Genomic DNA, 27,433 nt, shown 5'->3' with positions numbered 1-27,433 from the left:
AGATACGACATCTTCAACATAAATATGTGCATGTTTATAAATTAATGATAGTTTTACATTATAAATTGAGAATTTATTTATTACTAGATTTCGTAGCTTGGACCTGAATTTTTATTTCGTATTTCATCAATTTATTATTATATATTTGCAATTACTTATACGTAGTCACCCTACATATATAAAGTCAATCAAACTGAACGACAACATAAAACCATTACACCGTTGGCCCAGTGTAGAGTCAGCGCAGAGTCCTGAGTTCCCTCAACCCCAAATCTCTAGAGCAGAGCGTTCGGGCGAGTCAGACGCATCACGCCGACCGGCGACTGAAAACTAAAAATAACCGTACTCCGCTCAGTACCGCCGTAACTGTCGCGCGCGACGCCCGCGCAGAACGCGTATCGCAACCATGGCGGAGACAATCGAGGAAACATACGAGACCGCGGTCACCCGCAAGGTGGTCCGCAAGAGCCTCAAGATAGAGGAGGTGAGGACATGACTGTTTTATGTAACCGATGCGATACAAATAGACCGCGCAGGCGCCGTTCAACGCCAGCGCACGCACCTGCTCACATAACAGATAACACATTTGACAGTGAACACGGACGTAAACACTAGCGTTATCCTGAACTCGTAGACGCTGACTCTTCCGGATATTAAAGCCCCTTTACGTAAAGTCTGCCCACATTCGAAATTATTTCCTCTTCATAGCTCCTCGCCTGTCCGACGGTGACAGACGCCCGTTTTCCGCCTAATGTACCTATTCCGGGAACGCGGGTCGAAAGCCAGTCGTAAACTTCGATTACGAACGGACGAACCGCGAAGGTTCGAACACCGTACGTCAGTGGAGGAAGTGCGCGCAATGCGCCACTTATAATTTGTGGCGATGTAAATAGAACAGGCGGTTGAATGAAAATTTCCGTACCCACCTTGACGTGTGTGCATCGACCTGTCTCGTGATATGGACAATGACCACGTGTGACCTTGCAAGCAAACACAAACAACACAAACAGCACACGACTCAGAATGAACACCACCACACAATTAGGTACATTATTCACACATTTTAAAACTAAAGATGATCATATCAAAACACGAACCTACACTATCCAAACAAAGCTTCGTTTGCAGTTATGCAATACTCGTTTCTTTTACACATTGCGTCCGTCATAAAAGCTGCAGATATTTGTGGAAGATGACATGAGGATTAGATGATGAATGTAAGGTTACATGTAAGATTGGGGTTTTTAGTTTTTGCTGTCGCGCTATCGCATTCCATCTTGTAACTAACAATGGATGTCAGTTGGGACTGCTGTCCGTTTCCAAAGCGCAAAATCCAATGGAAAAACGCGGCGTGGCATATTTTCGTCTTGGCTCCCATCCTAGTTTATCTGCTACATTACGATGTTTATTCACAATACGAATGTGAACATTAATGTGTGCGTCCGGGGCACTTGTGTTCGGGTCTCGAGAAATCATAGTAATTGAAAATATATTGATGAGAATCGATTAGTCTTCAAGGTGAACATCTGATTAGTTAGAGGAAATGTGTGGCGTTAATTTTTAATGAACCGATGAACATATATTTTAATAGGTACTATTTTCTATAAGACAAAGCAGAATACACGAATAAATATTGTTTGCATGTTACATGAAGTTGAAAAAGCATACGATGATGCCAAACCATCAGTTTGTTTATTTGGCAGTCGTATCCTTGCGCTGGAGTGCGCTTGTCAAGTTGTAAATAAAAAATCAATAAAATGTAATGGACTATAATTTTCAGCTTTATTTTATAGTGGATTAGGATCGTAATACGTTTTAACGTATGAATTTCAAAATTATTTTTAACAAAGTATCGCCATACCGTAAATATGTTCACTGCGTAGCAGTTACAATATGAGGCATGTGTGACTTTTTGCTTCAAACCCCTATCATTGTACTGACAAGAAATAATAATACAAATAATCCTAAGAGGACGATAATCGCAATTTCATTAAAATATAAATTTATCAAAGAAAACAAACCGCCTAATCACATGTACTCTATGTAGAAAAACACAGCTCTGACGGAACTTAAATTGTAAATATCTTTCTTTTTCATGAATATTTATATATATATATATATATATATATATATATATATATATATATATATATATATATATATATATAAATTGCAATGGATACAGATTGCAATGGATTAAATATACCATAAATCGATAGAGTAGACAAGAAATAATAATACAAATAATCCTAAGAGGACGATAATCGCAATTTCATTAAAATATAAATTTATCAAAGAAAACAAACCGCCTAATCACATGTACTCTATGTAGAAAAACACAGCTCTGACGGAACTTAAATTGTAAATATCTTTCTTTTTCATGAATATTTATATATATATATATATATATATATATATAAATTGCAATGGATACAGATTGCAATGGATTAAATATACCATAAATCGATAGAGTAATTATGATTTCAATTGTTTATTTAGAAATCTCTTCGAGAGGAATGTTCCTCTACGTTTTGCCTTTTATTTTACGTTTAATAGTCGATATTAGATTTTAAACAACTTCGCCAATTGATACTAAATGGACACCACCGTCCATAGACGTTGGACCTAAAAAAATATTAACCTGGTGCCTGTAGTTACACTGGCTAACTCACCCCTCAAACTGGAACACAACAATACTAAGTATTGCTTGTTTTTTGCGAAGTAGTATACTTACAAGACTGCCCAAAGCAGAGCGTTATACTTTCAGGGTGTCATGTGTGTATTTATTTATGTGAGCTTTATTTCACCATATACTGGTGGTAGGGCTTTGTGCAAGCTCGTCTGGGTAGGTACCACCCACTCATCAGATATTCTACCGCAAAACAGCAATACTTGATATTGTTGTGTTCCGGTTTGAAGGGTGAGTGAGCCAGTGTAATTACAGGCACAAGGGACATAAAATCTTAGTTCCCAAGGTTGGTGGCGCATTGGATATGTAAGCGATGGTTGACTTACAATGCCAATGTCTAAGAGCGTTGGTGACCACTTACCATCAGGTGGCCCATATACTCGTCCGCCTTCCTATTCTATAAAAAAAAAAAAAAATAACTTTTTAATGCTTGAAAATATTTGGATGTATCATAACATACTTAAATATCGTTAGAAACATGGAATCATCCGCCTGTTAGTTACTAAAATAATAATAATATGGTGGCAGTTGTCATGGTGGTAGTACATATAAATCATTAATAATGAAAACAAAAAATGGCAGGACTATCATGGTTTGTTAGTTTAACATTAAACGTTTATATATTATATACGGAAGTAGCCTTTTGTCCTTTATACATATTAGAAAAAGGATTGTAGGAATTAATTAATGAGGTTGTTTATTTTTTACTTTTTTATACCTATTTATTTGTATAAATTGTAAATGTAAAAATTTATAAAATCAAGAAGTTACAACAACATACATATAAATATTATGTTTAAAGGAGTGAATAAATGAATGTATTATGTTGTAATATGCTTGTATGTTTCTGATAATAGTACTTAGTTCCTTTTTCATGTTTCATAAGATTACTTTAACACATTTTCCTTTCCGACGTAAAATTGCGCGACTGAATTTTCATGTGCTTAATTTGTGTTTATAATACATCTCGTGCTTGACGGTGAAGAAAAACATTGTGAGGAAACCTGCATGTGTCTAATTTCATTGAAATTATGCCACATGTGTATTCTACCAATCCGCATTGGAGTATTGTGGTGGAATATGCTCCAAACCTACTCCTCAAAAAGGGAGAGAAGGCCTCAGCCCAAGCAGTGGAATATTAACAGGCTGCTGTAAAAATGTATTAGTGTTTCTTAAATATTGTTTATCTTACGACAAAAATGATTTTTTTAACTTTCAAATCGCATAATATTCACTTGTTTATAAAAATATGTATTTACACCATTTTGTGTGTATTAGATATATTTTATGTTTTCTATTTATATGATTTCAAGTAGTTTATTTGAATTTTAATTAAATCAAGACATTGTTATCTAATTACGATTTATAATATTATAAAACGTGTAAATATTTTATAATATTAAAATTTTAATTTTATCAAAGAAAATATAATTTATATCAAATTTCAACGTTGAATCCTTATATAATTATATTTATATAACTAGTATAAAATTCACATTTATTCCTATTATCATAATGCGTACCATTTATATGAACCAAAAAAAAAAACATTTCATTTGACGCATCACACTTTGAAATTGTCATTTTATGAGTATATCGAATGTGGTTACCATAGAGAACAAACGGAAAGAAACATGACGTGTACAATACATAAAACTTTATTTGCCACAAATCTAGACCATTGACCAAACATTTGACGCGGAGTGTCGAACTAAACTCAGTATTAATACACGAGTTTATATTGAATCTGAAAAAAATGAAAACTTTGCCTTACTCCATATTAACACACTTTTCTCTAAAGGATTTAAGGACTTAACATAGCAAGTTTAGTTCATCTTAGATTCTTTATTTAAACAATACTATTTTAGTACAAAAAGGCTGTTAGTAAAATTGTCTACTTTACAATTGAAAAGTTTATGAACTAAACAAAATCTTATATTTTATTAGTAGTTGGCAACCGAGCTTTGCTCGAGTGTTATAATAGTAAAATAGTAGAAAATCAATAATTTTCAGTAAAGACATTAATATATAGTTAAACTTAAAAGCATAATAACATCGAAATCATTAACAGATTAGTCAATAAGAGCTATTTATACTTACGACCTTATGCAAAGAGCAACGTCTGGTCTTTTCGTCATTAACGAACAGATAAAAAAAATCAATACATATGTTTTTAAATTCTTGGACAGCTCCAATGGTTTACATGACACGAATTTAACTAAACACAAGGCCGGAACTTCCTGTGTTATATATTCTTTATTTCTTTAATATTAACCGAATGATTTATACTTTTAATCGAAGTTATGAAACGTATTTCTGAAACTGGCTAGAGTCAAAATTGAGTTAATGTGAAAAACGTCACAAGAGAAAAATATTTTTTTAATATAATATAAGCCTTATAATAAGGCTTATAATAATATAATTATAAGATTTCAGTGTGTTGTAATAAAACAGTTTTTTGTTAATATGAAATTATGAACATAACTTATCTCCCCCGTCCATCAGGATTAGACGCAAGAAAAAAAAAATTAAAATATGCCTTTTTATGATGTATCTTTGCTCGATGAACAATTATCGATTACTAAAACACTTAAAATGATTATGTAACGTTAAAATCAACCGTTAAACCTCTGCTTGCAAATGAACAAAATCACAGCACCGTGTCCTATCTGAACCAATCAAACTCAAACCCACACAAAAAACGTCGTTTAAATTAGTTCAACCGTTTCGGAGAAGTTCAATGACATACACGCATACGGAAGAAATATATATTTATGTAACAGAAAACTTAAAGAATCAAACAAGGCTGAATCTATAATTTATACTAATATTACAAATGGGTAAGTGCCTCTGTCTGTCTATTATGCTTTCACGGTTATACAACTAAACCGATTTTGATGAAATTTAGTATCAAGCGGTATGAACCCCTAGAAAAGACATGGGCTACTTTTTATACATAACACTCTCACCCCTCCCATTTCCCCAAACACGTAGGTGACGCCGCGGGTGAAAACTAGTTTATTATAAGCGAATAGTTATTGCAATCGCCTTCATTTTCTTATGCGACCTAAAACGCTGTAAGAAATTGCAGGTTCCAATATCCAATGATGATGAAACTGTTTTGACAGGCATATGTATGTATTTCTTAAGGCATATAAATTTCCAATCGCTAGTGAACTATACTACTACTAGTGTCACTGAGAAATATTATTATATATTGAAGGCCCTACTAATAAACGTTGTTTTGTTGGTGTTTAGTTTAACAATGCTGTGTCTTCTTCTTTCGAATGTGAAATTAACAGTGGCAGAAAGAGATAAGTCAGTGTTTAGCTAAACAGACTACTAATGTTAATCAAAAGTATACTCAAGACAAATTGCTATTTTATTAATACAACTAACTGATTATTTTGTCCATATTTTTCTTAAATATGATGATCAACGTCGTCGTAGTGTGTTTTGCGTAATTGAAACTTTTACCATATTTTTATGACATTAATGACGTCACCGTGAACAATGTTTTATAAAATCGATTCTTTTTTCTATATATTGAATATCATTATCATAAAAACTAATAATAATAAAACATTATTAGAAAGCTTTGTATAATTGATTTTTTTTTTAATTTTCCCTATCATTATCATCACCTAAAATACTTACTGATTCTATGTTTTCCTTCATACGGATCATTCCTTTATTTTTGAGTCGTTTTGTCATCCGCGACTTTGAAGATGGGTCAACGACCCATCTTTTCGTCGGCCAATTTTAATACATTTTACAATGACTATGACAATTTCTTATAACCGCTTGACACTCAAATTATCATACAATTGTATCATATAACTTGGGAACGCTGTGAGGTCAGAATATAGTTAAAACGTAGAGTGAAGTAACAGCCTGTAAATGAACCACTGGGCGAAGGCCTCTACTCCGTTTGAGGGGACAGTTAGAAGCTTATTCCACTACGCCATTCCAATGCGGATTGGTGGATAAGCATGTGTAAGATTTTCATCCACAGATGATTTATAAATACAAATTACCCACATGAAAATTCAGTAATGCTTGCCTGAGTTTGAACCCACAATCTTTGCTTAATATTTAGATATTCTATATGCTGAGCCATCTCGGCTCAGAAAATAGGTATTAAAAAGATATATAAATAACTAATAATTTCATCAAACATAATGTTTTTCCATAAATACGAATTCGATGTACAAATCGTTATTCAATTAGTTTAGCTGGCAGTATTCCCGTTCTCTCGTACTAGGGTGTGAATTTATCTTGTCTATGAAATAGGTCTTAATATGTAAACCAGGTAAAATATTTAGAATACATTTGTATATATTTAGATGATTTTGTAAGGCGTAAATTATAGGTTAAGCTTTTAATGTAAATGTTGATATCGATCGATTGATAATAGGTATAATTAAGGTTCTCGTTAACCATTTTATTATTAAATAGTGATTAAAAACCCCGTTAAAGGATAACCCAATGCTAAAATATACTGTTTTTTTTATTTCTTGAAACTCCCCATTTAAATTAGAAAGAATGAACAGCAATCTTTAATAACAAAAAATATACATTTCAATTTAAGTAAGTAATCAATTCAAATTAAGTAAATAAAAAGAAACTGTTTATAAAAACATTTTGGTTATATTCTGTTAAAAAAAAATCAGCATGTGTTTTGAAACTAAGCCATGTGAAAGATCCAAGTACGTCATTTCAGTAGTTTAAATGGCGTGAATCTAAAAAAGCCAAATTAAATCATAACAAAAGAATAATATAACTTCAAATAGAAAACAACAATGCAACATATTGTTTCCATTACCTAAATAATTTAGTAGTAACGTATCAACTGATACTTGTAATTTCAAATATAGTATTATATCCCTAACAATAATATAACAACATTACAAACACAGCACGGTTGTAAAATGCTTTGACGTTACTCATTTTTGAGTCGACAAAGACAATATATTTATATTCTCTTCCTAAAACTTCGTCATCCGTAATGTCTTGTGAGAATTTTAAAACCAGAACAACCATAAAAGGAAATGCGCAGTGGCATCGTACCGCGAATAAGCCGCGCAGAACTCTGCACAACAGTTGTTCGGGACGGTTGCCAAATGTGCGCTTTTGCCTAATTGACGACCGGTAACATCCCGTTTGATCGCACTCCAGCATCGCTATTAACTCGGGAATAAAACGTACCTCGTGAATTTAATTATATGTGTATATCTTTCAAATGAGAACATTGTATTGTTTATATTTTGTCAATCGACCTTGTATGTTACGAAGATCATGTTTTATTGAATGTTTTGTTAGCGATTTGTTTATAAAATAAGATGTTTCAATGATGTGCAAATATTATAATCATATCATAATATTATGCAAAAATAAAATTCAAGCAGATTACTAAATGTAAGTAATTTCAAATATATATTTTCCTTTTATCAAAGATCGGATTGATTTTCATCAAATGGAAATTGAAAACAAAGATTTAATTTAATGTTTTTTAGCTAAATGAAAAGTTCTTAAAGTGTTAAAGTACTAATAATATCATATAATATTGATTTAATTTCGATAGCATTTGTTTGATAGATATTAAATACTTTTTAAAGTCCATTTGGCTAACCACTTCATCTCGGTGTAACTATATATATAATGAAGATTGCAAATCGCTTGTTAAAGCTTACTTAAAAAATTTATATTTGATTTTGTATTTAATTTTGCCTCTTTAGAATTGTGATCTTTAATAAAATTTACAACAAATTCTATCAACCTTGATCCAATTACTCGCTCGAACTCAATTTGAAAACTGTTTTAAGCGCGATGCAATTTTGCAATGTTAATTAGCGTGCATTCGTTAACTCGACATTTTATATACGACAAAATTCATGGCATCGATTAAAAAGGCGATGTGTAATTAATACTGACCTGGTGGGAAATGGTTGATCATTGGTAGTATCAAGTGGTTGGTATCATGGAAGCCAATAATTATGAATGATGAATAAAAGGAAAGGAACCAAAAGAAAATAGCCATGTGCGCAAAATATTTGCATATTATAGTACAGTTAGTATGTAAAGTAATACAACTGCGCTTTCTATTTTCTTACTCTTAAGTATAATAAAACGCCAATCCGAAACAACCAAGCAGTGGTCAGGCGCAAGATCAACGCTTCACGTACGTTTCCGACGCTTAAGAGTACTTCGCTACCAACTTCTTCAACTAAGTTACTCAAGTCCTACTTTTAGTTATTTCAATAACTTCTTATTAGTCCAATCTGCAAAACCAGGTCACTTTCGCATGTTAAAGAGACAATTACGGAGTCTAATACACCAAACCGCTTACTTTCAGAATAAAATATTTCTCACCATGTTTGCGATAGAAGAACACGAGATGAAATCCAAATGAAATAAATATATTCAACCGTTGACTCAGATCCACTAGTTTCATCCACTGAAGCTTGGGAGGCGAACAATTTTTTGTAGTATTTCCGTATTTATGCCTTTGTGATTTTATATAAAATTTATATATGACACTGAGTATTAAGTATGTCTTACACGATACGCTCTTGTTCTTCTTGTTCATTTCTTTCGTTTCAATGTAATCAGAAATATGTCAACGAGAATAATTAAAAACATTTTCTTATGTAAAGAATATTGAATATAAATGAAGAAGCAAAAATAAAAAATACACGTATATGTATATGATGTATACATACATATATGTATACATACATGTGTATGGATATGTATGTAAGTGTTCAATTAAAACATACAGTAATTTTAACTTGACGCGTCCAGAAATGGAGAAACGAGATAAATAACGGATGAAAGGGCAAACAATTTATAACTTTGTACCCATAAATGTATCTCCATACATTCACTCCTTGAAAATGTATTCCACTTAACCGTTTTTGTTATACGACATGTCGTTTCGTTGTCGTGACGTTATCGTCAAAAAAGCTTATTCGTAGACAATCATGTCAGGTCGCCGGTCGACGTCGACCGGTCAGCGTCTTATCACGGAAGCACAGCGCAACGTTTTTCGCCTCGTCGCGAAAATGGAACAGAGCAGATATAATTAAATATGTTCAGACAAATCGTTGGCGCGAAGTAACGCGCGAAATCGGTCGGCTATCGCTCTCGAAATCGACGTATTAATTCATAATATATACACTAATATGTCATTCGTTATAATATATATTATACATATGAAGCAATCTAAATAATAAGCAGACAATGATTTTACGTATTTTTTTATTCTTTTTATTACAATTATCTTTTTAAAGATATCTTTTGTATTTATACATTAAAAAAAACGATCAACTATTATATTTTACTGATTATATTTGTTAATTATTATTAATTAATAATATGTCTGTCCTTTAAATGGGGCATGATCCATGATCCTTTGCAACATTATAGGCGATTGCCATAAAAAGAAAAAAGGCTCTCATCTTGAATGTTCTTCAATGTTTAGATTAATATCGAGTTCATAAATGATTGTAAAATAATACACTTCATACGATTGTGTAAAATGTTTTATATATTTCATATCCTATATTTTTCATAATCATGTCATCTTTACTATTATTATAATTGAAAAGGTAACCCTACCTGTTAATTTCAAAATTAATCATTAGAAACAACGTATAAAACTAGTTTAATCTATTATGCATTGACCCGATTTAAATTTATTTGTTTACGTAAATCTTAAGAAATCAAAATCTATTACGTAACATTTTTTTAATACTTATAATATTTACATAACATCATATGACAAGGGAAAGTTGAGATGTCTAGACTAGTTTGAACAATTTTATATTATATATTAAAAACGTATTAAATTATATATTTTATATTAGCTTTATATTAACCGTGTATATTAAAATCCATCAACATAAATTCTATCTATTTATAATGTGATATTATCCAGAAATACAGCCCTAAGGTCAATTACATACATTACACATAATATATCCGTCATAAGCGTATATATTACTTCTAATAAAGACATAAACAACATTTAAATTAAATAAATTTCGCGGAAGTACCATACAGTCTTTATTTATATTTGTTAATTTATATTCTCATGACAAAATAAAGATCTCATTATTAAACTAAGCTTGATAATGCAACCGCTCATGAAACATCTCTAATGATTTTCCAGAAGCTACTAGTATTGCATTGTCCTCCCGACCGTTTTCGGCCACGGCGGCCATTCTCAAAGCCAATTCCGTGGTACATACATACATTAATACGACCCGAAAGAGTTAAGGCGCAGGACCAACAGCTTTACGTGCTTTACGAGGTACGCACAAGTGCGCGTAAACACAAGTACACTCTATTCCCTCACTCTCTTAATCCTATAGGATAGCAAATCTGACAAGACCGGAGTTCAGGCACAGGACTAACAGCTTTACGTGCTTTCCCAGAGTGCGCTTAATTTCAACTTCCAGACTTCGGGATGCTACTAAGATTCTGAAAATCTGAAAAACGTTTCATATCAAATCAAAGAAATCTTTATTCAAATATAAGGACACTTAAGAATCGTTATATTACAGTATTGAATTAAATGTAAAGCTACCACCACTAAACCATCAAGACAGTCAATTATAGAAAATGTATTTTATATAAGTATCTTGCATGATTAGAAGTTTATTAAACTTATCATGTTTTAGAAAGAACGCTCTATACACACAACTAAAGTGAAACTTATAGCAGTATTCTCTTTCTCTTTCTATCCAAATATTTATTTTCCGACATTATTGCGTCCAGAACATTTCATATTATAAGTTAGGCTTATGGTTATGTCATATAGAATTGTTGTCCTCAAATTTATCCTTTGAACTTAAATCTTATTTAAAAAACATTATATTTTAATACACGTGTATACTCTGTCAATTTTTTCTTTAAATATTTGAGTCTCGGTTTATTTTCTATTGTATGTACAGATGTTTCCTTTGATGAATATTAATTAATTACGCACTTCAAAATCAAGACGCTTGTTCAGATTCGAACCACGACCGTCTAGATGTATAATCAAACAGACTGAAATTATATTTAATACAGATTATAATACTATCTTTTTAATTTTAGACTAAACATTAGGCCCCTGCCACAAGCACAACATGGTAGTCACCGTAACAGCCTGTGAATGTCCCACTGCTGGGCTAAAGGCCTCCTCTCCTCTTTTTTTTTTTTTTTTGAGGAGAAGGTTTGGAGCTTATTCCACCACGCTGCTCCAATGCGGGTTGGTAGAATTCACATGTGGCAGAATTTCAGTGAAATTAGACACATGCAGGTTTCCTCACGATGTTTTCCTTCACCGTAAAGCACGAGATGAATTATAATCACAAATTAAGCACATGAAAATTCAGTGGTGCTTGCCCGGGCTTGAACCCACGATCATCGGTTAAGATTCACGCGTTCTTACCACGGGGCCATCTCGGCTTAGTCACCTCGGTAAGTCGTATATACGTGTCAAAACGTAAATACGACATGAGATGATTTCACTTTGACCAAGTCACCATGTAGTACCAAGTAATACAGGTAAATTATTAGGATGAACCCGACTTCTGTTTATAGTTTGCAATACTAGTAATAATAGCTATTGAAATGAATGTTTTTATATTTTAATGTTTTTTTTATCTTTTATTTATAAGATATTGCAGTCACTACTACCATCGTGTACTCTTTGATTTTTTTGGAGACTTTTATTAATTTTACATTTCTGAAGCGAAGCCTAAACCATATTCTGGTATTAGTAATAAAATTAAAGTAAAATTTTTAGGTACCGACAAAACAAAATATATTAGTAATTTCTATAAAATATTGAGTATATATAAGGCCCCCAATGCTCAGAGACCTGATGCTCCAGCGTCATAATATCCTGATAAATCTGGCAATATATTTTATATAAGTACATAAGTCGTTAAGCGGGAGTAAATAAAGAGTGATTCATGTCAAGATGTCAACAACATTTCCACTAATGTTAATAGGTTCTTTGACTCGATTTTTTTTCAATGTCGAATGTTGAAAGTGAATTTCACATACCGTGTAACCGAAATTTTATTATTTTGTTAATAGTACATATTAGAGTGACACTCGAACGTATTAGACGATGGGCTCGTAGATTATATTGTAATTTTCGTATCAGGATTAAGTCGTCAATATAACTTTATATACATAGAAAGAGTCGCAGGAAGTCGTTGGATGCGGGCAGCGCAAGACCGGCCAGCGTGGAACTCCTTGGGGGAGGCCTTTGTCCAACAGTGGACGTCTTTCGGCTGAGATGATAACTTTATATATCTCTCTCCAGTCGTTATTTCATTTTTGAAGTGGTCCTTAGGGTGGGGGCTCATATGAATAATTCGCTTCGATCAGATTCTGTTGATGGTCACCCTCGCGAGAGTACAGAAATCAGTTAACGATTTACTCTACCGGGCTGACTATATGGTCGGTGCGCGGTCTCTAGGTCTTTTGTCCTCGGTGTTGCATATCACAATAAGCTTTTCTAGGCTCTCCGTACGTACGTACCCACATGCCCAAAATATGAGAGCAATCATCGGTAGCGTATTGATAGCGTTTAAATCCCAAGCTGGGACAAAAACGTGACGTTTTATGCGCTTAGCTGTTCAAGATCACACAAATCTCTACCACTGTCATGAGTAATCGTAGGGCCCTTCCAATTGATCGACGTCATCCAGATACACATTTTAAGGGTTTTCTTATTATTCGGGCGTATATTTTTTTTTTTCAGTAAAACTTGAATAATTACAATCTTTTCTTATCTTGTCAATTAACTTCTTGTTCCTTTTGCCTTTCTCGAATTACTTTTTTTTTCAAAATATTATAATTAGTTTTAATTGTAAAGTTACATAAAAACAACGAACTCCTATAATTTCACTGTTTTATTTTTAAGTTTAACAATAATATAATGGCTACAGCGAATTCACGTTTCGATTTTTGCGGAGTAAATGTTGCTTACGTTGAAAAATAATAATATTCAATTAAATTAACTAAAAAAATGCAGACAATGGTAACAAATATTATAAACATTTTACATATTCCGTTCAGTGAAGTCCCGACATATAGAGGTAATTTTGAAGAAACCTATTTTTAAAAAAAAACAGCCTGTAATCTTGATTTGTGGAAAAGGGTTGGAGGTTATTCTATCACGCTGCTTCAACATGGTTTCACCGCAAAGCACGAGATAAATTATAAACCAAATGCAACAACAAAACGCAATATTCGGTTGAGATACGTATTCTCATCTCAGCTTCTATTTAATATATATAGACACGACCTCTCCAAATCCAATCTGATGAAAAGAATAATAATTTCATAAAATTACCTTTTTATTATTCGCTTAACATTTCTATTTACAAATATCTTTGTATAATAATTTTCAATTATGATTTCGCCGATTGATTTTTTACTATAACAATGACATTATTTATTATTTAATTTTGACATTTTTAAAAATTACTGATGATTTTATGTTACTTTTAATTTGATTTTGATTAGTTTGAATCTGGAAGTGTTATGTACACTTGTAATCGACATGCATATAAGATATATTATTATAGTTTTATTAATACTATATACTGGTGGTAGGGCTTTGTGCAAGGTCGTCTGGGCAGGTACCACCCACTCATCAGATATTCTACCGCAAAACAGCAATACTTGATATTGTTGTGTTCCGGTTTGAAGGGTAAGTGAGCCAGTGTAATTACAGGCACAAGGGACATAAAATCTTAGTTCCCAAGGTTGGTGGCGCATTGGCTATAAGCGATGGTTGACATTTCTTAGAATGCCAATGTCTAAGGGCGTTTGGTGACCACTTACCATCAGGTGGCCCATATGCTCGTCCACCTTCCTATTCTATAAAAAAAAAAATATTTTTTTTTTCAATGCTTTATATGTATGTTGTAAGTGTGCTATTACAAATAAATAAATATATTAATTAAAGATATTTTTCAGATGTAATAATAGATGTAAAGCTTATTACAGAATGAAAATATTAAGCGATATATCTTATGATATATCTTATTTATTCAATTAGGTATAATAAGACTACAGACGTTTGCTTGTACTTTGTGCTAATTTGTTTATCTCATAAAATTATTTTCATTATTACGAAGGAAATCACGCGTAAGTTTTGAACGTATTATGATATTATGCAACATAAAACAATGGCGATTGTTTACGACGTACTTTTTGTCATGCATTGTACGAAAATGAAAAACGAGAAACGTTCGACGGCGCATGCGCACAGAAATAGAGATCGACGCGACGCTCGCGCCGCCAATGTCGAGGTGATGTTGCTTGCTTTGTATCTGGGTAGAGATGTATGGTAATTTATGTTTTTCTCACTTTTGAACTACATTGTATATAATCGTATTGTTTTCGATATTTATAAACAGACGATTCGTAGAATATATATAGTAATAAAAACACATAATTATATAGTTGTCGTAGATATATTATTTGAGTATTTATTTATTACAAAACTTCTGTAACCTACGAAAAAAATATTAAATAAATTGATCTTGTACCACAGATGAACAAATAAAAAATACCTTAACACTTTACAGTAATACGGGCTCTGTACCTGTTACGTCATCTGCGCCGTTTAACGCGATGACATCACATTAGAAATCTGATGACGTATTTTACCTCGTCTAAAACCTTTAATGAATTCTAATAAATAAGCTTAAAATCCAACAGAATTAAATTAAGTCGGACTTGTAGAACCTGATATTAATGTGTTTAAAAAACCAACCCTTAAATTGTATGAGGAACGTTTTATAAATAAAACATAATAACAAAAATGTTTTCTAATTTAAAAAGAATATAATAATAATTACAATACTGTTATTGAATTTCAACACCACTCTTAATACGCTCACTTATCACGACCATATCCATTTCACTAACTAGGACATTAATTAACTTATAAGATTACTGGTGGTAGGGCTTTGTGCAAGCTCGTTCTGGGTAGGTACCACCCACTCATCAGATATTCTACCGCAAAACAGCAATACTTGATATTGTTGTGTTCCGGTTTGAAGGGTGAGTGAGCCAGTGTAATTACAGGCACAAGGGACATAACATCTTAGTTCCCAAGGTTGGTGGCGCATTGGCTATAAGCGATGGTTGACATTTCTTACAATGCCAATGTCTAAGGGCGTTTGGTGACCACTTACCATCAGGTGGCCCATATGCTTGTCCACCTTCCTATTCTATAAAAAAAAAATTTAATCTATAGCTAATCTAATTATCAAAAAATTTAAATAGGATTAAGAAACCTCTATCATTAATACACTATAAGGTTTTAATAGGATTTAGATGGATTAATGAAAATTACCACGTGAAAACTTGATACACTTTTGATGAAACCACTTAGATTAGCCATACTTAAACACTAAGGACCAATATTTCTAGAGCTTCGTTTATAAATAATTTTTAACCGAATTGATCGATTTAATATCGATATAATACATTTGCAGAAAAACTGTGACGAAAAATATTAAATTAATTTTCACGATAAGAGAATTATAGAGATATTATATTATAATGGCGGACAGTATACAAGTTATATTCCAAAATCGCATCAGTAATTATGACAATGAAACTATATCTAAACTTTAAAACGCTGAACAGTATGACTAGTGCTAGTTTTTTAATTATTCGATAGTGTTGAGGTTAACTTCGATTTGTATGAAGTTCCGATTATTATCACTAGACGGCGCTGTTTCCATTCAAATCGCAGTAAACATCAACGCTATCGAATAAATAAAAAAACTCTCACCAGGCACACTGTTATATTAATATTAAGAAATTGCAGATACATACGTCATTGTACCGCGAAAAAAAACTATACATTAAGCAAAACACCGCCCACGCGTTTATCACTTGTGTGACACGATGTCAGCTACAATCTTGACATTTTTCATCACCAATTGAAATGTTGAAACAAAAAATGTTGACATTTAGTTGGTATATTCCAATTTATTCGTTGAAATACGGATTTTAGGAAAACTAGCTCCCCTTGAACGGGGTCATAAGATTTCCTAAAAAGGAGTCACCTATTCGACTGTGTCTTCGCCTGGGATTGTCACTAAATAAATATAAAATGTACTTTTATTTTTGAATATAAATCAACGGAAATTGACGAATATTTTGAAAAAACCCATGTGTGTGAAGCCGTAGTTAAAGTCTAGTCGATACGAGCGTTCCATATTAACTAAAATGCCTACCATACCAACACGAGTCACATTAAATTAGTTTAATTTCAATAAGTCACAGAACTCAAATGGCGCGACTAATTTGACAGTCAAGTGACTCGGAGGTCAATGACACATGTGACTAACTGACTTCCTTTAAAGCGATCGAAAGCTAAAATTAAAAGTTATTCACAGCGAAAAGTCGAGGAATTAGAACAACCTTCGGTTGTAACACTTGCCAATAATAAATATTTTATTTTGCTAAAACTAGTACGATGCCCTGTTACTTGTAAATATTTACACTTTATCATTAAAGGATATAACACACCTGTTCGACCGCAGCGCGGAATTATAATGCTACGTCCACATCAGAGCAATCAATCAAAATAAATAAAAAAATATTGCAGCGTCTTCCTCTTTGCATTATCAAAGATTTATAATGGATTAAAGGTAATTTATAGATTGTCATATCAATGTATTTCTAAATAAATAAAAGAACTATTTATTAAACAAGGTTCTCCAAATTACTTTGTCTACGTATTAATTTTTTCAATCAATCGGCGAAACAAAGTATGCACTTAATTATTTACTTAGTTCATGAAAAACACTTGGATTATATCAATATAAAACTTTAAATCAATAATTTATGTCAAGTACAAACAAAGAATTACTTTAGATATATGATACATTAGATTGTACTAGTAGATCTTTATTAAATAACACGATTCCACGTTGGTGTTTTACAATGATTGTAGTCACTAATCAAAAATTATTGATCTTGTGATAGCCAGGCCAGCTTTTAGAGATCCTCTAGGCATTTTCATAATGTAACTATCTCCCATTTCGAAGCGGTTAGTTTGTAAAATTATATTAATTTATGCTAGGTAGGCTTTCTGCTTCCCTTCGGCCCTTAGGGCAGTACCTTGTATGCCTAGGTATAAATCCGGTACAAACTTACAATAATAATGATATCGTTGGCTAACAGCTGGCAACCTCAACTAACATATAACGTATAAAAATTTATCTAATTTTTATTCAAAACTTATAATATATAAAAACAAAGGCAATTATCATCACATTCTCAATATAGATTTTTTATGGTATCTATAAATATATTTACTCCGACAATTATTTATACAAGCTATTGCATTAGTCTTCATAAATAGTTTGGGCTTACCTGACATTAATTTACACAGGAAACGATGTGTTTACTAACTATTACTAATCCCACCATAGGTGCTAGTTCTTAAAACATTAACTCTATATATAGAAAATATTAAAATAAAACTTTTGAAGGGGTCGTCCATAAATAGAATAACGAATAACCACTTCACTAGGTGTAGGGCTTTGTGCATTCCCGACAGGATACGTACCACACACTCCTCAGATATTCTACCGATAAGCAGCGAGTGAGCCAGTATCACTACAGGCACAAGGCACACAATATCTTAGTTCCCAAGGTGGTGCATTGGTGATGTAAGAAATAGTTAATATTTCTTACATCGCCAATTTCTATGGGCAATGCCCATGACCACTTACCGTTAGGTGGCCCATTTGCCTGTCCACTTATAGCATAAAAAGACGAAATCTACACGATGAAAGGTACGAAACAAGCAAAGTAAGATCGTATATGGTTAGAATGTGGTAAAGCTGTTGATGACCACTTACCATCAGGTAGCCCTTTACCATATGCTCGTCCGCCTTGCTATTCTATAAAAAAGAAAAAAAATGCAATAATCATTAAAATTAAAAACCATTGCAACAGCGGACGTTAGTAGTATTTGACGTTTGTAAACATTCACTCCATATAGAGAAGAATTTAGAAGCATCGACCTGATATATACTAAATACAGTTTTAGATCCATTACCCATACTTAAGTGTATTTAGTTCATGGTTGGTGTAAATTTAGCTAAATTTATAATATCTGTTCATTACAAGTAAGAGATAAATGTTACATTGCATTATATCTTGTTCGGTTTCAGAATTTAATATTAGACAATGAAATTGTATAATATATAACTAAATTATTTTCAATGTTGTGTCTTCTTCTTTCGTGTGTTAAATCAATAATGACAGAAAGGTGAAGATATCAGTGTTTAATTAAATACACGCCAAACAAGCAATTTCCTTTTTATTACTTACCCCTCCAATTAAGCGTTAAACTTGTGCTAGGAATTGTAAATAGCTAAATGGATCAGAATCGAACTTGCAACTTTTACATCGTTATGTTGCACGCATTGCTCTGTTAACGGTTAAATTGTTTTTAGTAAAGTTTAAATAAAAAAAATTATATTACCCGTGCAAAATAAAAAATATTTTATATTTCTCTAATGTGTATTACAATATTTACTTACATATAAAACCTTATTATATATATTGAGAACAAAGAAATGAAATCCCTTCAAGTACCCATGGTCTAATTTTGTACTTTATTTCCATTCGTCTCCCGGTATCGAGCATGGCCGTCGCGTCGCATGCGTCGTTACAATTTTATGTTCGACCCACAGGTACTGCGATGAATGACTCATTTCGGCCAACGTCTTCTAATGAAATAAAAAAAAAAAAACTCAATTACAATTTTACTTTATTTCAGTAGGAATATATAATTGTAAAAGATAATTAGTCGACACCGATCATTGCAATACCTTTGCTTTTATGTGAAAAAAAATAAATCTCGTAATTATCCCACAATTCTCAAGCTAGTCTGTAAGAATAAATCCAAAACTTACCGTAAAATCCGATCGTGACTTGTCCAAGATTAATATGCGACCGTGTCGCAGCATCATTATAATAATTAAAACATTTAAAGAATATACGCATTAAAACAGCGTATCACCGTATGTCAGGTTTCAATATTGCACGAAGCTAGTTCTTACAGAAAGGCACGGCTGAACAAAAGCATTACTTTGTGCAAACCCGTCTTCGTCACCAATTATTTTGAAACCAAACATCGAAACTTGGTATTACTGTGTTTTGGTTTAAAGCGTGAATGTGTTAGTGCAGTTAGCGGCACAAGGGTATAGCATTATGGTCTATATTTTTTTAATGTCAATATCTATGGACCAATATTGCCATACAACTGTCTAACTTGCTTTATTAAAATAAAAAATTGAGAATCAAAGCAGGTTCTATACTAGCTGTGGCAGAGGTTTTGCCCTCGTATTATTTTTAAAAAAAACACTAAGATCACACACACTGAAATATTATAAGTCTGCTGACATGTAATATTTCAGTATATACAACATTTTCTTACGTTGGATATTAGTATTTATTGGTTTTTGCTGCACCCGAATCTAGATATATGTAGACTCTCGATAATAGTTTTACTCGAATATCTTCCATGTGAGACAACGATCAGTTACATTTTTATTATATGTATAGATAGGGGTTCGAAGCTGGTTGGTGAGTACAGACATATAATATATCGTTATTGCAGCCTATATCAATAATAAGATGAATTGATCGGTATATTTGATAGAAAGTCTACTTATTACATAAAAAGAGTGGCGGGAAGCCGTTGGATGTAGGCAGCACAAGACCGGCCAATATGGAATTCCGTGGATCCTTTGTTCAGCAGTGGAAGTCTTTCGGCTGTAGTATCTAAGGAAAACTATTTTCTTAACGATTATTCTTTTTCGAATAATTATATTTATTTTTAGCTTCGTCATATTAAAAAAATTACCATTGAAATAGTTATATTTACTGTATTTTATCTCTCAGAAAAAAAGTGTAGAATATTAGTGTAACGTTACTTTTTGCACGCAAGTGTAGTAATATAAAAGTAATCGTTTGAATGTGTGCCGTTAAATTGTAAGATTTATATATTTACGTATATTTTGAAGGATACTTAAGCGTCTCACATAAAATCGTTGTCAAAAGATTCGGACGTAAATGAATCATAAATCGCGTTGACGAAACTTTGTAATGATGAACCGTTCGGTTATCAAAGAACTATTTATACAATCGGCTGTTTATTTGTAGAGCGATTGCATAATGACAAGGTGCACTAATTATAATATTAACTTATCGTATCTCGTCTCTACGCTTTTAGAGCGTAAAATATTGGTGATTCTGTTTTCAAAAAATTGACTTGCTATCCCGCTTAATTCCATACATGTGAAAGAGACCGCAATAATATTAAAGGCACAATACTTTTACGCGGTGGTAGTTCTTTGTGCAGGCTCGTCTGGGTACAATCCACTCACCAGATATTCTACCGCAAAACAGAAAAGTGAGTGAGCTAGTGTATCTACAGGTACAAGGGATATAACATCTTAGTTCCCAAGATTGTTGGCACATTGGCGATATGAAGTATGATTAATATTTCTGATTATGCTAACCTATTCTGTAAAAAATACAATAGAATAATAGGAAATATTGCGACGAAAGTATTTACGGGACGGAAATCCTACACGACTGGAGGAAGATCCACCTGATCTTCCTCCAGTCGTGTAGGTGAAAAATCCCGATAAATTGACTTTTTATTAGCCTAACCCGGGATTTTAACCCAGGACTTCCGGATCTGTATCTTTGTAGTAGCCACTAGACTTACAAAGCATTTAAATAAGTTTATGTAAATAGAAACGAAAAAATAAAAAATATATATAGCGCAATAAAAAGGATAAACAGATTATGGCTCGGATGTGGGCACATCGTAATTTTCTCATTATTACAGCATATTTCGAAACGTGGTATTTATTATATTTACAGCTGTTGTTTAGTCGAACTGAAAGCTTTCTCTTGCTCTACGATATTATTATCGGTCTTATCTAATCTCTTACTAACTCAAAAGGTTTTATTTTTATATCTGTGGTTAAAAAATCTGATCGTTGTGAAATATATTCAAATATAATAATAATAATATAAATATAAAAATATTTTTAAAGATAAATTAACAATTACAATTAAACAAATTAATACAAAATAAAGAGGAACACATAATATGGAAATTAACTATACATTCAAAAACAGTTTCACGTGCTCTTTAATTTGTGAGACCTTTTATTTTAGTAGTAGTATAAAATATACTTGGTAAATCATATGAAATCTTATATATTTTTTATTTAAGTAATGAGAGTTTCAATGTGCAACGTTTTAACTTACAACGTAACAATCTTGTGTATCCTAACATAAAGCTAGTTTTTTGAATTAACTCTATCAAATGCAAATATTTACGCATATTATAAATTACCCGAAATTTCGATATTGAAAATTTGGTATAAAGCAAGCTTGAGCCGCCGAAAACTATTATATGGCTTATTACATTAACCTGCATTAGAGCAGCTTAACGTACTAAGTTTCGAGCCTTCTTAAAAGGATTTACAGACATTTCACTTTGCTTACTTAACTTTAAATAGAATGACGGATTATCATTGTCAAAATATTGACTAAACTAGTTGAAAGAATTAAAAAAAAACAGATTACATTCTGCCACGTATAATGACAGTGCTGTGTTGCTCGCTTTTTTTCTCGATCAGTCTACTGTTTTTATTAAATGACGCATTTGATTGCGATTAAAAGACTCTATACTGTATTTTATAACTGATTTAAAACTTTTACAATCGTTTAATATGATTTATCTTATCTTGGCAAAGAATCGTATTCCCATTAATTGCTTCTGACGATGTTGAAATTTTCAATTAACCATTACGCGATGAAGCTGGCAGAATACTGATAATCTTCGCTTTATTAATTTGCGATTACAAAACAAAAAAGTAGTCTGAACACATTATTTACTTCACACGTATATGTATATTATATTGAAAAAAGATTTTTGACTTTTACTTTTGATTTTAACATTATTATGCTATTAGCTTAAGTGACGTTTCTAAAAGTCACGCTATTGGCTGAATTTTAGGTATCCAACTTTTTATAGCAGATGTTTTATGAATTAACAGATTTGTTACATTTAAAAAAAGCAATAAAAAATCTAGAAATTTTAGGGACAGTTATCAAAGAGGGATAAGATATTACAATAGGGTGATAAAATTGTAAAAACAATTCATGATAAAATGTTAGTATGTTAGGGAAATTTGCACGAGTTGGATATAAGTATTGCCGCCAACCCTAATTGAAGTAGTGTGGTGGTATTCGCTCCAAGCATTGCCTTCAAGGGCTTTAACCAGCGGTACATTACGGGATGTGATGAATATTTTATTCTTAAATTAAAATCAAATTTAGAACTCGTTACCGGATGAAATTGTTTCAAAATAATATAGTAAATTAACTTTTATTAAGGACGTATATTTTAAAACAACACTGTATAAAGATTAAGGGAAATTGATTGGACGATACAATTGTCTTGACACCTGAACAAGGGCACATTAAGCATTTAAGGCTTGAGATAATTTCCTGACTTGATAGATTTCAACAAAATACGAATACAAAATTAGGAATTTTATGCGACTGCACGTTAATCCCATTGAAAACTTTTCGGAGAATTATTGGGCTGTATCTTTTGCGGTCATGGCAATAAAAACAAATTTACGTGTAAAATAAAAACACAGAATTGTGGGAACCATGAGCTGGTTTCGATTTGAGAAAAACAGTTTTTGCTCGACATTCCCGCCAACTTTCTCTTCGTATTACTATTACACTGTATTCTACAATTATACTTCGTTTCAATGCAATCGAAGAAATTAAAATCCGTTTTAGCTATATTTTTTTAAAATACAATAAAAATGTAGGGTGATTGTGAGTTTTAAATGATATTTTTGCGATTTCACCTTGAAGATATTGAATTCGTTAATAAGAAGTCGAATCAATTAATTTTTAGGTGTTTGTGAGTATTCAATAATAAGTACCATTTATAATAAATTAAAAATGTATGTTTACTCATTCGAAATTTAAAAATACTGTACAAACTTTTTTTTAAACCCAAATATATAGACGTAGTATATTAAAAAAATCGACATTATGATAATTAATTATTTATGACAATTTTTAAGTCTTTTCAGTGGATCGGAGATATTGTAACATAAACAACATTATATTTATACGCTCTGGTGAGAAATAAAATGAATACCCTAAAAATGAATCACGCAACAGAAAGCACGCGCACACAGGCGTGTATAAAAAGAGAAAAATAAGATATACAGATAAATAAAATAAAACAGAAAATGTTTTGACTATTCAAATTGTTAATTTGTTTTTTTACAAAGACTGATCTAGCCGCGGTAGAGCCATGTGCAAGCCTGCATATACTCTACTGCTTAACACCTAAGTATTCATTGTTCTGCTCTGTTCCAGTTTAAAAAGTTAGTGAGTCAGTGTAATTACACCCACAAGGGTTTCGTTTGTACATCATAGATCCCATAGTTAGAAGCGCAGATACAATATAATGTAAAATGTTATTTTTACTTATAGCAATGCTAGTGTCTATTGTGAGAAGTAAAATAATACATTAAATTCTGTACTAGTGGTAGGGCTTTGTGCAAGCTCGTCTGGGTAGGTACCACCCACTCATCAGATATTCTACCGCAAAACAGCAGTGCTTAATATTGTTGTGTTCCGGTTTGAAGGGTGAGTGAGCCAGTGTAATTACAGGCACAAGGGACATAAAATCTTAGTTCCCAAGGTTGGTGGCGCATTGGCTATGTAAGCGATGGTTGACATTTCTTACAATGCCAAAGTCTAAGGGAAGCCTCGTCCGCCTTCCTATTCTATAAAAAAAAAAAACATAATTGAAATGTTATCAAAAGACTCTTAAAACACTTTTATTATGAATTAAACTAGAAGCGATTGTAATAGTCACGATTACAGCTAATATAATTCATATAGTTGAATGCATCAGCCAGGACTTATGCAATCGTATTCGATGCACGCGAATAATTTCAATTAATGCCTATGTTGTAATAACTTTCATGCGTAAGTATGTTACGACATTACTACTAAATACGATGTTGGGCGTGTCAATGGTGATTGATGAGACAGGAAAGGTTATTGGCACCTTCGTTCGCCACGTGCTTTTATTATAGCTAAAGAATATCACTTTCTAATCAAAAGATTGTCCATTGACACTAGTAAATATCAAAATGTTTTAATTAATTAGCACCTATTAATAAGCGTTCTATAATTAATTTTTTTGTCTCGTTGCTTTGAATAACAAAATATTTATGACAGAAAGGGACAGATTAGTGTACATTTTCATATACACAGCATATCAACTACTTCTAGCGTCTGAAGAAAATTTATGAATCAAAATCGATGGAAAGTTTTTTTTTATATATATATATAGAATAGGAAGGCGGACGAGCATTTGGGCCACCTGATGGTAAGTGGTCACCAACGCCCATAGACATTGGCATTGTAAGAAATGTTAATAATCACTTACATCACCAATGCGCCACCAACCTTGGGAACTAAGATGTTATGTCCCTTGTGCCTGTAATTACACTGGCTCACTCACCCTTCAAACCGGAAAACAACATTACCAACTACTGCTGTTTGGCGGTAGAATATCTGATGAGTGGGTGGTACTTACCCAGACGAGCTTGCACAAGTTGAGATGTTGAGTTATAATATGTACAAAGTAGAACTCGGCTTATGCATAAAATAAAATAGAATATATAATAATAAATAAAAGGGTTATATATTTATCAATATCTAAGTATTTACATTTACGAATTTTACAAAAAAATCTATGATTTCCTTATTTAAGAAAAACAAGCCTTAGTAATCATCGATGCAGTAATACAAAAAAATATTACATTTCATAGATTATGGTTTTTTTAATTTTCATTGATGATCACGTTAAAAGAAAATTAATCTGTTGAAAGCAAATGATAAATATCAATCCTACTAAATAAAATAAAATAAACATGAATTGTTTATTTTTGAAGAGCAACTTTGATACGAACCATTTCCTAATTAGTTCGTTATCAGTCTAATAGATGGAGCTACTTACTATTACTTACATTAACCTACATACCGCGTAAACACTACGTCATTTGTGCGCAGCTGTCTGTAAATTAATCACTGAGTTTTTTTTATAAATTTAAGAGAAGTTTTCGACTTATTGGCATATCAATAAAATTTAAACATAAATTTTGGTTTACTTGCCAATTCATTTATCCATAAACAATTGTCCATAGACCCCAAAATACTCCCAAAGTACAAAATATACATATAAAGTATAAAAAATTTACTGAATTATACAAAAACTTATGTTTGTTTTATTTTGTTTTTGTTTATGTAAATACAAGTCGGATTTCAATAGAACTAATAATATCATATTGTATACAAGATATACTTACGAGGCAAATGAAACGAAAACGAACAGCTTAAAAACAAAATTACATACACACATACACGCACAAACATTTACACCCACTGACATACCATTTAAAAACACGGAGCTTTGACTGAGTCTTTTAACAAAATTGCTGATTTGTAAAACTTTGCTTTCCAAATGCGATTGTTAAAAGCTTATCAAATTTTGACGTACACAGGATTACACTAAATTTTAGGGTGAAAAAATAACGCCATGTCAAATGAATATATTAAAAAAAATCCGCCGATAACGAAATTTTACAATTCGTGAACCATCGTTAATCAAAGGCTGGCAAACACAATAACGAAGATTATTTACATAATATTAATAATTGGGTAAACGCAAACAAATACTTTAACACTTCACGGCCCAAAGTTTTTCATTATATGTATAATATATTAATAGATATTAATTAAAATATTTTTATATGTCGTACGTCCGAGGACAATATCTTTGTACGATCGATGTCGTGTACCTGCCCATCTGTCACAGCCTATTCTTTTATCGGCTTAATATTAAAAGGACCAATGTTATACATACGAGCATATTATTATCGTTACGTACGAGTGAAATACTTAAATAAAGATTTTATCCATGCACACATAAAGAGATTTGATCGCAAATCATCAAAACTTACTTTGTTTTGTGAGTCTGATTGACGCAATGTAATAACAGACAAGGTATATAAGCTATGATAATCTTAGATCTCATGCTTGGAACAGCATAGCTGACTTAAACAATAATAAACATATCCAAAAATGTTAATGCCTATCAGTAGACGAAGGCTTGTTGTACTCACGATAGCAAGCGCAAGCAAGCTGGACAATTCCGCGGCGCTTCTCGTTAAGACGGAAAGTTATTTAGTATACTATGTCATTTTCTATACCCTGGCAACGCGTATGCAAAAATTCACAATGATCGATTGAGTAGTTAAGACATTAAAGCGTAAAAAACAAATAAATAAACACAAAAAAAACACTCATTTATAATATTAATAAGAATATTTTATTCTTATGCAATTACTTACTAAGAATAAATTGTAAGTTTCTTTAATAATAATCAATCTGTCTTTTTTATCTTATCTCCTACGATGATTAGCTTCTTTCATCATAACCAATTTCGAAACTATAAAAAGGCAAATATTTTGTAATTATATACGCTTTGATGAGTGAGGCACAACAAAGAATATATTGCAATAATTTTATTTCATCAATTGCGCAAAACATTCATTTTTAAAT

At 32.0% G+C, this 27,433-nt stretch overlaps 1 protein-coding gene across 1 annotated transcript in view; it reads left to right on the top strand.

Annotated features, from left to right (window-relative positions):
* The first annotated feature begins 255 nt into the window (after positions 1-255).
* Positions 256-27,433, top strand: part of LOC126769137 (tropomodulin-1) — an 80,920-nt gene continuing 53,742 nt past the window's right edge. The window contains exon 1 of the mRNA XM_050487737.1: positions 256-484. Coding sequence (XP_050343694.1) covers positions 407-484 — 78 coding nt within the window. The 5' untranslated portion in view covers positions 256-406. The remainder of the gene's footprint in view (positions 485-27,433) is intronic.

Source organism: Nymphalis io, chromosome 6 (assembly GCF_905147045.1).
Source record: "Nymphalis io chromosome 6, ilAglIoxx1.1, whole genome shotgun sequence".
NCBI lineage: Eukaryota > Metazoa > Arthropoda > Insecta > Lepidoptera > Nymphalidae > Nymphalis > Nymphalis io.
The sequence above is the reverse complement of the archived record's forward strand: the minus strand, read 5'-3'. Positions and strand labels throughout refer to the sequence as shown.